Here is a 12104-nt window from a genome sequence, read left to right on the forward strand (position 1 = left end):
TAGGGTAGCGTTTACCCCTGACAATTTTTTGTAAAAAAAACATTTCAGTTAGTTGTAAAACGCTATCCTGGATGGCGTTTTACCCCTAACTGAAATGTAAAAAATAAAATAAAATTCAAAGGGTAAAACGTAGAGGTGATCAAACTTGGCCCGGCCTGACGTGGCCCAATTTTGGGCAGAAATTTTCGGCCCGAAAATTTATTTTTTTGGGCGGGTTTGGGAATGCGTTTTATGCATATTTCAGTTGATTTTTTTTGGCCCGGCCCGACCATTTTGGGCGGGTTTGGGCACAAAAATTTTGGCCCGAAGCTTGGCCCGAGAAATGGGCATAATTTTTTTAGCTTTGGCCCGGCCCGGCCAATGATCACCTCTAGTAAAACGCCAACGTGGAGGACGTTTTTGTCTTCTGCATAAAAATTCAACCACGCTGGAGTTTTTGCATAGGAGTAAAACGCCAACGACGTTGGAGTTTTTACATCGGGTAAAATCTGCTATGTTCTTCAGTCAGAGGTGAAACACCATCCAGGGTAGACTTTACCCCTAACTGAAATGTTTTAAAAAAAAATTTGTGAAAGGGTAAAACGCTATCCTGAATGGCGTTTTACCCTCAAGCTCAGTTTGATAAATAGTTTTGCCACTCGTTTAATATGGAGTATAGTTTCTTAACGAAGCTTCCTTTGGTAATTTTTCCCGTTTTCGAACGCGGGCCATGATCAAATCTGGTGACTTGGTGAGTAACACAAACCTGATTGTTTTTTTTTTTTTTTTTTTTTTTTTTTTTTCTTTTCATTTTATGTTATCCCAATTTACAAAACAACTCTCACCCTCTCACCTCAAACCCCAAACCCTTTATTCGCTCCTCGCGGCGCTGCCTCCCAGGCTCCACGGCGGCCGGCGTTGGTTGGCTCGGCTCGGCGTCTCCAAATCGCTACACACTCCTCGCTCTCTGTCCTACTCGCCTCTCATTCTATCAATCTTTGTATGTGTAAATGTCTAATTACAAAATTACATTTCAGTTATTTAAATTAATTTGTTGTTAATAGCAGTTTATTTATCTTTTTAGCTTGTTCATCTTGTTAATTAATTTACAGTTTTGTTGTTTAATTGTTATTTTAATAGTTTATTTGAATTGTAGTTGTGTTGAATACTTGAGTTGTGGATTACTTGATTTATAATTGCAATTTGACATGTTGTTTGTTAATTTATATGCTTGCTGACTGATGTATTCCGGAAGGACCTTGATGGTCTTATTTGATGTTGTCTGTTCTACCTTAGTTGTTTCCCCTGGAGCTTTTATCTGTATTTTGTTAGTAGTTTCTTTTGGAGTTTTGTTTGGTACTCAGGCAGCCATGTGCTTTCTGTATGTATTTCAGAAATAGTGCGCATATCTTGAGATATACACCCGGGTGTTTAATCGAATTTTCTACGGGTAAATCCTAGTTATTTATTGGAGGAAAACAATCTCTATCCATGGTATTAGAAGTTCCTAGTTTGTTTGATTAGCCGCTTTTGTGTGTAGGGATATGGGGATAGGGAGAGAGCAGAGTAGCACATCCGAAGCCGAAAGAGAGGAAAAAAGAATTGTGATGCTGGCACTGAGCGATGAATGCTTGCCTTCGGAAAGACTACAAGGTGGTACTCAATTATATCACACTCGTGCAGAATTTCACTCTGTGGATCTGAAGCACAATATATTAACTCGTTCTTGCTTTCCTTCAATTATCATGGCTAAGTTCTTCTCATCTGCCATGGTGTCATCTTTGAATAAATTTATCTACTTAGTGGGAGTGGGAGGAGCGCGATTATCTGTCGTCCAATCATCTAATGAGTCTTCCTCTTCCAACCACACATTCTACTCCGGCGGTTCATGTCTTGACATGTCTGATGAGGCTCCAGTGTGGTGTCCAGCTCCTGTCTTCGTTGAGGATCACACTTCTCCCAACTATGTTAGCTTTCTTGGCAATATTTACAACTTTGGATCTGTTTGCCTTGCGCCCCAGGTTCTTGAATGTGGTGCCCTTGGCCACTGTAAGTCAATTCGCTCTCTCCCTATCCCTCAAAGCCTTGCTGGTTGTAGTGTGTCTGTTCCTGTACTTCCCGACCCTTCCAACAAACGCATTCTTATGCGCCTCTATGGTGGTCCCCTTTCGTCGCCTTCCCTCTATGCTTTCACTCCCGATCCTGATGCTGATGCTGATGCTATTGGGACATGGGAATGTCTCACCTCTGATCTCCATCTTTGGGCTCATGCTGCTGCTGTTGTTAATGGGGTCATATATTTTCACTGCCATAAAGTTCCATCTCTTCTTTGTGCTTTTCATATAACCAAGAAAATATGGTTGAAAGTCTGGTGGGATTCGTGCTTTAAGGACAGTGTTAATATGAATGTCGAAACAATTAAATTCGATGCAATGCTTCATTTGGGCCACAATATTTTGTGCTTTGCTTGTTGGACACCAATATATTCCCGGACTGCTGTTTTTACCCTCGAAGTCATATTTTACAAGTTCCAAGTGTTGGTCACCGGTGAAACTGTAACCGTCAAGGTCTGTGACTCCTACTCATATGAACTTCCGGGAAGTACCAATGTGTTTCATTTCCTCCCCATTTAGCAGGTACTCTTCTCCATCTTACCATCTCTTATTCTTGCTATTATTCTGTTACTTACTATCAAGGTATTTTACTGCCTCTTTTAATGTGGATTCGATTTATAATGCTAAATTTGTTCATCAACTTAGTTGAAAGAGGCATTGTTGGATAAATTTTCATTCCCAAAAATTTGCACTAGTGATTAATTTCCGAGTCTTGTTTCTTTTTGTTATTTGATAGCTCTACGAAGGAGTAGAGTTTTCATATTAATTATGAAGTTCTTGATGGTGTTCGGCTGTTTTCTAATGTGCTATTGTGTTCAAATCTCACATACATCGTGCCTCGTAGTCTAGAACCTGTGGTTGTTTGATGCTCTTTGATGATTGGAGTGATTGTATTTCGACGGTACTTTAAAGGAAAACATAATGCAGAATTTATTAGACAAGTGTGAAAGATGTGAGCCTGAAAAGAACACATGATGAAACAAAGTTTGAGTCTTTTTATAAAAAAATTCAAGATCACCAAAGATACGGCAAGCCTTAAACCAAAATATAATAATCATTTAGAATCTTCTCATAGATGTGCCAAGAAGCAATAGGAAATTTGTTGGAATGAATTGAAGTATAAACTTGGGTGTCAGGTGTAGGCCACTGGATGCTCCTGCATGATCAGCAAAACTCATGCAGATTGACCACTTCAAAAAGGCGCTCTTGCTTGTGGAGTGAAATTCAGCTGAATGAAAAACTGATATGTGATCTTAGTTTTAAACGCGGGTGCCTAGGCGTGACACTGGGCTCAAGGTGCACTAGGGTGCCAAGAAAAACACCTCTGGAGGCTGAGGCACATACCCCTTCGAGAGGCGCAAAGGCGCAGGCTTTTTGGGCTTTTTTTTTGTTTATTTTTCATTTTTAATCCTTTTGAGCCTAACCCACTAGAGGCGCACACCCCTCTTGCGCCTAGGTGCGCCTCTTGCATGTGATTAAGCTGAATTCTTTTAATTTCATATTCTCTCCATAGAGGAAGAGGTAGTTAATCTCTCTGCAAAGGTAGTTAATGGATTCTGTAAGGTAAAAAAAAAAGGATATAGCCTTTTGAGTTTTAATGCATTGATGATTAGTTAAATTGCACTTTAGGGCCTTGTCACTTCTGTTAACTAGAGGTTTGAAATATTCCCACTTAATACTATGAGTCCATGACCCATGAGGTACAATGGTTGAAATTCCATCTAATTTGATAATTTTATAGGTGCAAGTGTGTAACAAAGTGTGAGAATCAACTGTGAACATAATATTGGATTTTCATATAAATTTGTAAGAATTGCATTATTATGACGGTCTAAACCGCCTGTGATCTGGTTGAAATTTTCACTATATCCTTGTGTTGACCAAAGCGAATCACCAAAGTTCATGAATACCAAATTGGAAATAAACCAAACACCAGGACACTAAATGGGAAATGCCAAAATATTCATTTTCATGAATCAATTTGTTGAATACAGTGCTCTAGCTTTCCTCGTATAGATATGTTCTTGAATATGTAAAACACATTTTTTCCCCCTTTCTCTATAAGTTTTTAGCTTGTGATTACTTCCTATGTAGGGTAAAACCTTATAATATAGTAAGTGCTTATATTATGTTGATTCCTGGGATGTTAAATGTTAGATGAACATTTAATAAGCAGTGTGTCATGGTACTCATGCTTTCCAGTTACCTAAGTTAGGAAGATGATAAAGTAGGTTTGCATCTACATGGACACCATATTTCTGAAATGCTTTTGTCTCTTTCTTATTTACTAGGAGGTTGTTTGCTTGCAACCTATTTCCCCAACAAACACAATCTCCTAGGAAATAGATTGTGTTTGTTGGCAAAAACATTGGAAATGAGAATTCCAAGGAATTGGAAATTCCTACAAAGGGGGAGTGATTGGGTGACCCTAAGTGTTAAAGCATTAATTTTATATAACCCTCTTCCAATTTATTACACATATAATGCTATTTTATTATATTATACTCCGTATCTAATAGGGTTGGCAACCCTAAGGGTTGCTAAATCATTTTTCTGTAGGAAATCATTAACCGACTCCCCCCTTGGTAAATGCAAATTCCTGTGTCAATTACAAATACCCATGCTCAACCAAACACACATACTTATTTCCTAGGAAATGGAAGAATGGAATCTATTTCCAATTGGAATCAACTTCCCATGGCAACCAAACGACACCTAGATTTCAATAAGCTTGCCGCTGCCATGTTTTCCTCTGTCAACATTGTATACCCGTCTGAATATTAGATTTTAGTTTTGGATTTCTAAAATGTGTATATAGCTCTCAAGTAACTTTTGTAATTTGGGTACTGAATATAATATGTTCTAGGGACTGTAAAAGTACTACTCCCTCTGTTCCACCTTAAGGTTTAGGGTCCTTAAGGATCCACAATAAGGCAGAAGTGATTAACTTAATAATTGCAGCCTATACAGACGATAGCCACCATGCCCGCCTCAGCAGCTGCCACAACCACCCACCTAGGTCAACCACTACCAAACGAGGATGATTTGTTGGAGAAAACATGAGGCTGGAGCAGAGAGCATGGGATAGGGAACAAATGGAGTGTAGTTGGGGAGAGAAACGTGAGATCTTGTGATATGAGAGTGTAAGTTAGGATTAGTAAATAGACAACAGGTTAGTTTGTTAATATACTGTCAACACATGATAAAACTTGTCTTAAGGGGTAACTATGACTTCACATCCACGGGTGATGTCTAAATGTCCAGAATTCTGGTTTTTTTTCTTCTTTTATTTCATAGTTAAAAATTTGTGAAAAAGGTGTATTGTATACACCGTGCCTTAGATGAGAACTTCAGGTTGGTGTCATTCATCTTCATCGAATGCTATATCCATTGAATATTGAGAACTTTTAGCTGTCGATAAATGGACACAAATCCTTGTACCGAGGAGGTATTTTTCCATGCAATTTGTTTTTATGTAGTATTTTCTTTGGAATGTCAATAACCACTAAACCCCAAATTATTTTGGGACTAAGGCTTTGTTGTTGTTGGTTGTGAATAACCATTAAAATAATTATCACCAAAATGCTATGCTGTGTTATTTGTGCATAGCACTGATAGCAGCTGTAAAATGGTATGCTGAGCTATTTACAATCTCAAGCCCTATGTTATTTGTTACACCTCAAACCCTATTGTTTCTCAATTTTTACCTTAAGGTGCTAGGTGTTTGGAATACATTCTGAGCTCTGCTGCTTGTAGGCTTTGCCATGTTGCTTGGCTCATGTTGAAATTTGTTTGACGATTTTGTGGTTATATGTTTAGTTGAGTACTTAAGTCAGAGTTGAGATGCATTCGTGCATAGCCGTGTAATGGTAAAACTTGGTGGTTGTTTCATGCTTAAGTCTTGTAGATCTCGTCATTTTGTTTTTTGGGTGCCAAATAGTATTTAATGAAAGCCATTTTGTGATGCTTCACAGATAGGATAGGACAACTCGTGTTTATCATCACTTTTCTTAAGTTATTTACTTGTGCTACATGCCTACACGTTGGATGCTTCTGCTGCGCCTAGAAACTTGTTTAGGATAGTTGTGTTGTATTTAAGGCTTAGCTTCTTCAGACAATGGCAGTTGAAGTTATGAATTATGAGTCCTATTGTCAAATATATAATATCAAGAAGAGCTGCTCGAATCATACTTGTATATTCTTTTTTGGTCTTTTATCACAGAGACATGATATTGAGGCAATTAATGACACGGTTTCCTCAATTATTTTTACTTTTCACAGGGTAGCTACTGCTGAGGAAGAGTATGGCAATAGTGTTGGTCCCGAGGATGATTACTTGCTCCTATTGCTTGCACATCGTCAGCCAATTTCGGATTCCGGATGTTTTGCCTTTTAGTATTGTGATGACTGTTTTGTAGTGTCGTATTTGGTTTACCAGTTTGTGGAAATGCTTTAATTAGCTCTTTTCTGTGAACTGAATACAAGGATGCTTGTTTCTGATTAAAAACCCTGATTCCAATGAACAACAATTTTCTAGTTTATTCAAAATAACATGTCCTTTGGTTACTTGGGTTTCCCAATTTGCTATTTCATCTAACAACCCCTCATTAATCCAAAGATGTATCAATCTTATTCTTCTCAGTTTCTCATGTTTTTTATATAATATGCAGCGTAACTAAACTCTAATATTCGGAAAACATTACGTTCCATGTTAACTTGATCATGAGCACAGGTCAGCTCTATTAAAGCATATCTCCGCTCTTAAAACACCAACCACTTCAGTCAAACTGCAAGCCATTGTAGCAATTGCAAGTGGCAAGCTATACAAGATCAAAGGTGCGGTGCATATCTTTGATGGGGGTAAATATTGTAGTCATTGTAAAATAGTCGTAGAAATATAATCATCCTGCGATATATATAGCGGTGATTTTGGTTTTAGCATGGTGGTCGAGTATGTGGCAAACCACCACATTCTTCAGCAACTGATCTTGCTGATTCTTCGGTCAGACTGCAAGCCATTCTCTTATTATTTGGTCTGCAAGCTCTGTAGAAGTAGTGATACACATTTTCCTTTTTCTTATATTAATTATGTTGCGAACAACTAATATTTTAGGTATCAGTCTGTGTGGTTCAATACTCTGCTTCATAGTTCAGACTTAAGTTTCTCATGCATATATCACATGAGGAGGGCTTGTGGTGGTGATGGTGATGTTTTTAGCTACAATGGACATTGACATTATGCAACATATTACATTAGAAATTGTAGTGCGTTTTAAATAAATGACAATGGTAAAATAAACAATATTACAATTCGATACAATTATCATTGGGTCCGGTTAGATTTTCTTCTAGTTGAAGTAGGTAAATTTTTGACATATTTGAAGCTCCAATAAGTAAGGTCATGTTCTCATCAACTGAATTTTTCTAAACTGAACTTATTTTTTACTGAAGTGAACCTATTTTGTAGAAACCCGAACAAATATTTTACTTGACTTAACTTATATTTACTGAGCTGAACTTATTATTATCGAACTGAACTTATTTCTACTGAACTAAACTTATATTGACTAAAACTTATTAGAATAAGTTGACGAGAACATGAATGTTCAAATCATGCATCAAGTAGGAGATAGTTTTGAAAAATCGAATACGGGCCGTTTTGGGAGATAAGACCCGTATCCTTAATTAATTAATACAGAGTATGGGTTATGCATTTTGGGCCTTAAAGCTACCCACTACCCACCCGCTCTTTTATTATCTTCTTCTTCCCTATTATCATTACTCCGTAGATTATTTATTACTACATTAATCAATCCATCAATCTTGGGTTCACATTAATACGCTTCAAGTTTTGCCTTCTCTTCTCTTCTTCCAAGCAATTATTGGTATTCGTTTTACAGAGTAAGTAATTTCATCTTTTCTTTTCTGAATACTAATTAATTTCATGCGTGATCTAACAGATTATGTGATTTTTTTTAATTAATTCTTCGTTTTTTTCGGTATAATTGTTGTGTTTATTCTGACTTTGAGCTGTATTAATTTGATATTAATTTTTTTTTGTTGTAATATAATTTGATTAGCTTTGTTATTTCAATAATTAGGATTTTCCAGTGTTTTGTGGATAATTATTTATACGTTTAGAGCGATTTTTTTTGACGAATATAAAAGAAATTTTTGTCGTGGCGAATTTCAGGTTTAGCGTTTAGCTCTAAAAAATTTCCATTTTCACCCTAAAGTTTCAATCTTTCCATTGAAAGATTCAATATTTGAAGTGAAAGTTTCAATCATTCATGTCAATGTTTCAAACTTTAATCATATTAGTTTCATGGTATAATGGGTGTGGCAACTCATTTAATATTTCCATGCATATGTATTAGTTTGTTTGGCCGATTTTTCTCCATTGCCCTTGTCAGTGGCGGATTAAGCGTGGGTTAAGTGTGTTCTACTGAACCCACGTGGACTTGGAAAAAAATTGCTTTCTCCGTTTCACAACAGTCGCTAAACTTTTAAAATTACATATCCTAGGTAATCTTTTAGAGAAGAGAAAGATAGAGAGAAAGAAAAAAAGGGACCCATGTGAGAGGAGAGAGATAAAAATAATTTTTTGTTTAAAAAAGAAGTTTAGCAAGTAATTGAAACTTCCTTAAATAGAAAGCATAGCGAGTAATCCGAAACGGGGGAAGTAGAAGTTTTTATTTTTTTATTTAAAAAAAAATTTAAATAAAGGTTATAAAATGCTCGATAATAAATTTTATATTAGGAGATGGTCCAGTGGTTGGTGCTCCTCGTTTTTGGGGAAAAATTACCAATCTAAGCTTAATTATCAAACAATGTTCCATATAAACGCGTGACAAAACTATTTACCAAACTAAGCCAAAGGGTAAACGCCATCTAGGGTAGCGTTTACCCCTGACAATTTTTTTACAAAAAAACATTTTAGTTAGTTGTAAAACGCTATCCTGGATGGCGTTTTACTCCTAACTAAAATGTAAAAAAAAAAATCAAAGGGTAAAACGTAGAGGTGATCAAACTTGGCCCTGCCTGACCTGGCCCAATTTTGGGCAGAATTTTTCGGCTTGACAGGAACAGCAGCTGCCTAGCTGCTGGTGATGCAGTCTAGTAGAAAAACGCTGCCTTAGGCAACGTTTTATGCAATACATAAAACGCTGCCTGAGGCAATGTTTTATTCTGTACTCATAGTAAAATACATATAGAAAGTCAAGTACAATAAAACGCTGTCTCATACAACATTTTACTTCTTGAATTTTATTTAAACAAAATCTGGGTGTAAAACGCTGTCTGAGACAGCGTTTCACCCCAGAAGCTTAGTTTGGGAAATACTTTTGCCACGAGACCAATTTCGTTAATATTTTGCCAATAAAGCTCTCTTTGGGAAAAAATCCCAAGAAAATCCTTTGTATAAATTATACTCCTCCGTATTACATGCAACAATGAGGGTTGCACAATTCCCAAAGCCTTTTTTTTTATAGTAACTCATTAAGGAAAATTAATTTTTTTTAGTTTAATTAATCATTAGCCACCACCTAGGAGGCTAGGATGTACGGACACTTCGACCAACAACCATGTTCGTGTCCGACACCGCGCGGACACCGACACTCGTTCCACACACGACGGACACACATTAAAATTGCATCCAGTTTTTAAATTTATTTAGACATTTTGAAACGAATCGTATCCTACTATGATACGATCCGATTTGCATTTTGATATGTCACCTCATCTACCACCACACCAACTTACAAGCACGTACCGACTAAACCGCCTACTACAACCACACCCCAGCCACCACCAACCATTGGAAACGTTAAAAAACCCCGTCAACAGTTTCGTTGCCACCACAACCACTCCGCTACCACAATTCCAACCCACTCGACCACCATAATACCACCCCAATCGACCGTCTAACTAACCCATTTTTCAATCGATCACCACTAATCCAACCCATTCACCACCACAATGTCACCGATTCAATTCCACCACTATGTAGATCTACATCCGAACCCATTCGAATTCAATCCCATTTGAACCATGTAGATCTACATTCCACATTCGAACTCATTCCAACACAATATCCAATTCGAACGCAATCCACCACCATTCGAACGATGGTGGTGGTGGGAAAAAGGCAAGTAGTGGTTGTGGAGGAGAGAGAGTGAAATGAGTTGTGGGGTTGTTGAGTTATTTAGAGTATTGCATTGCTTGATGAAATAAATTGCTGTATTTGCACTACTTGATGAAAAGGCTGATTTTGCTCGTTTGGTTAAACGATTATTCATGATATGCATGCACCTTTTGGAATAATGTCTATTCACTTTTATGTATATGGTACCTTTTGGAATAATGTCTATTCACTTTTTTGTATATGGAACCTTTTGGAATAATGTCTATTCACTTTTTTGTATATGACACCTTTTGGAATAATGTCTATTCACTTTTTTGCATGCTGCATATATATATTCAACGTAAGGGTTGTGGAGAGGGGATTAGATTTTTATCTCTTCATTAAAAGTCAATTTGCATGTGTTTTTCATGGTTCATCATCACAAAATAAATATACTATTTTACATTGAATCATAATTACACTACACATAATTGTGATTGTTCTTCGTTGTATCTCCTAAGTGATTTCGTGATAACCGGGTTGTAGTTTAAGGGTCAAAATATTATTTTTGGGAAAGTGATTTCGTTCACGCCTTGAAGATTATTATTGTTTAATTCCGATTCTTCTTTGTGTCCCTGTATTTTTAGTATTATCCTCAACAATCCAAAAGTAATATTCTTACAAAGATGGCCACCATTAAGGAATTGGCATCAAATTTCTAGAAATTGGACAAGTTCGAGGGCGTGGGTTTTCGAAGATGGCAAAAGAAAATGCATTTTCTCTTGACTTCTCTTGGTGTGGCATATGTTCTCACTACCCCAAAGCCATTGGAGGAGGAAAATGAGACGTTGGAAAATACTAGAAAGAGGAACAAGTGGGAAAATGATGACTACATATGCAGTGGACACATTCTTAACGGTATGTCTGATGACTTGTTTGATGTTTATCAATTTTATGAATCTGCTAAACTTCTTTGGGCTGATTTAGAATCCAAGTATATGGCCGAGGATGCATCTAGCAAAAAGTTTCTTTTTAGTAATTTCAATAATTTTAAAATGGTTGATAGTACGCCGATTATGGAACAATTTCATGAAACTCAAAGAATTTAGGGAGTTTTAAACAACATGACATAAGTATGGATGTGAATTTTGTTGTATCTTCTATTATTGATAAATTGCCACCTTCTTAGAAAGACTTTAGAAACACTTTAAAGCATAAGAAGGATGAAATAAATGCTGAAGATTTGGGTTCCCATATTCGGATTGAAGAGGGAATCCGAATTCAAGATAAAGGATGGAAATCCTAGTTCTATCATTAATATGGTAGAGGACCCTAAGTGAAATGACGAGAAAAGAGGAAATGACTCAAACAATAATAAAGGCAAGAATCCTAAGGGTGATAGTGATGGTAAAAAATCACGTACTTGTTGGGTTTGTGGAAAACCCGGTCATTCAAAAAAGGATTGTACCATTTGGAAGAAAAAGATGAGCAAGAAAAGAACTTAAAGTGGGAAAGTCGAGTCAAGCCAATCTCAAGACAAGCAAGGTAACTCTTGTACACAAATTTCACTTAATTCATTTATGGATTATGTGTGTGTGATTTCTGAAATCCTATGTGTGTAGGATAATTGTTTGTGGTACATTGATTCAGGAGCATCGAGGCATGTATGCAAGGATCGTTCATTGTTCAAGACCTTTTTGGACGTTGATGATGGAGAAATCCTATACATGGGAAATGATTCCACAACAGGGGTGCTAGGCAAAGGATAAGTAGAACTAATTTTTAGTTCGGGCAAATCTCTTATTTTAAGAGATGTGTTGTATGCTCCCGAGCTTAGGAAAAATCTTGTATCCGGTGCTATCTTGAATCGATTAGGATTTAAAATGGTG

The 12104-nt window shown here is 36.8% G+C and overlaps 1 protein-coding gene across 3 annotated transcripts; it reads left to right on the top strand.

Moving 5' to 3' along the window:
* The first annotated feature begins 687 nt into the window (after window positions 1–687).
* LOC110716388 lies at window positions 688–6685 on the top strand. Of its 3 annotated transcripts, none has more exons than XM_021895007.1 (4): window positions 688–979; window positions 1374–1429; window positions 1520–2615; window positions 3230–3896. In XM_021895007.1, the coding sequence occupies exon 3, from the start codon at window positions 1524–1526 to the stop codon at window positions 2610–2612; it is 1089 nt and encodes a 362-aa protein (XP_021750699.1). In that variant the 5' UTR covers window positions 688–979; window positions 1374–1429; window positions 1520–1523; the 3' UTR covers window positions 2613–2615; window positions 3230–3896. The 3 variants fall into 3 exon arrangements, with proteins under 3 accessions (XP_021750699.1, XP_021750697.1, XP_021750698.1); XM_021895005.1 differs by lacking the exon at window positions 3230–3896 and adding an exon at window positions 6375–6685 and having other exon boundaries at window positions 692–979; XM_021895006.1 differs by lacking the exons at window positions 1374–1429; window positions 3230–3896 and adding an exon at window positions 6375–6685 and having other exon boundaries at window positions 692–979.
* The last annotated feature ends 5419 nt before the right edge of the window (window positions 6686–12104 follow it).

The sequence above is a fragment of the Chenopodium quinoa genome, unplaced genomic scaffold (assembly GCF_001683475.1).
Source record: "Chenopodium quinoa cultivar QQ74 unplaced genomic scaffold, ASM168347v1, whole genome shotgun sequence".
NCBI lineage: Eukaryota > Viridiplantae > Streptophyta > Magnoliopsida > Caryophyllales > Amaranthaceae > Chenopodium > Chenopodium quinoa.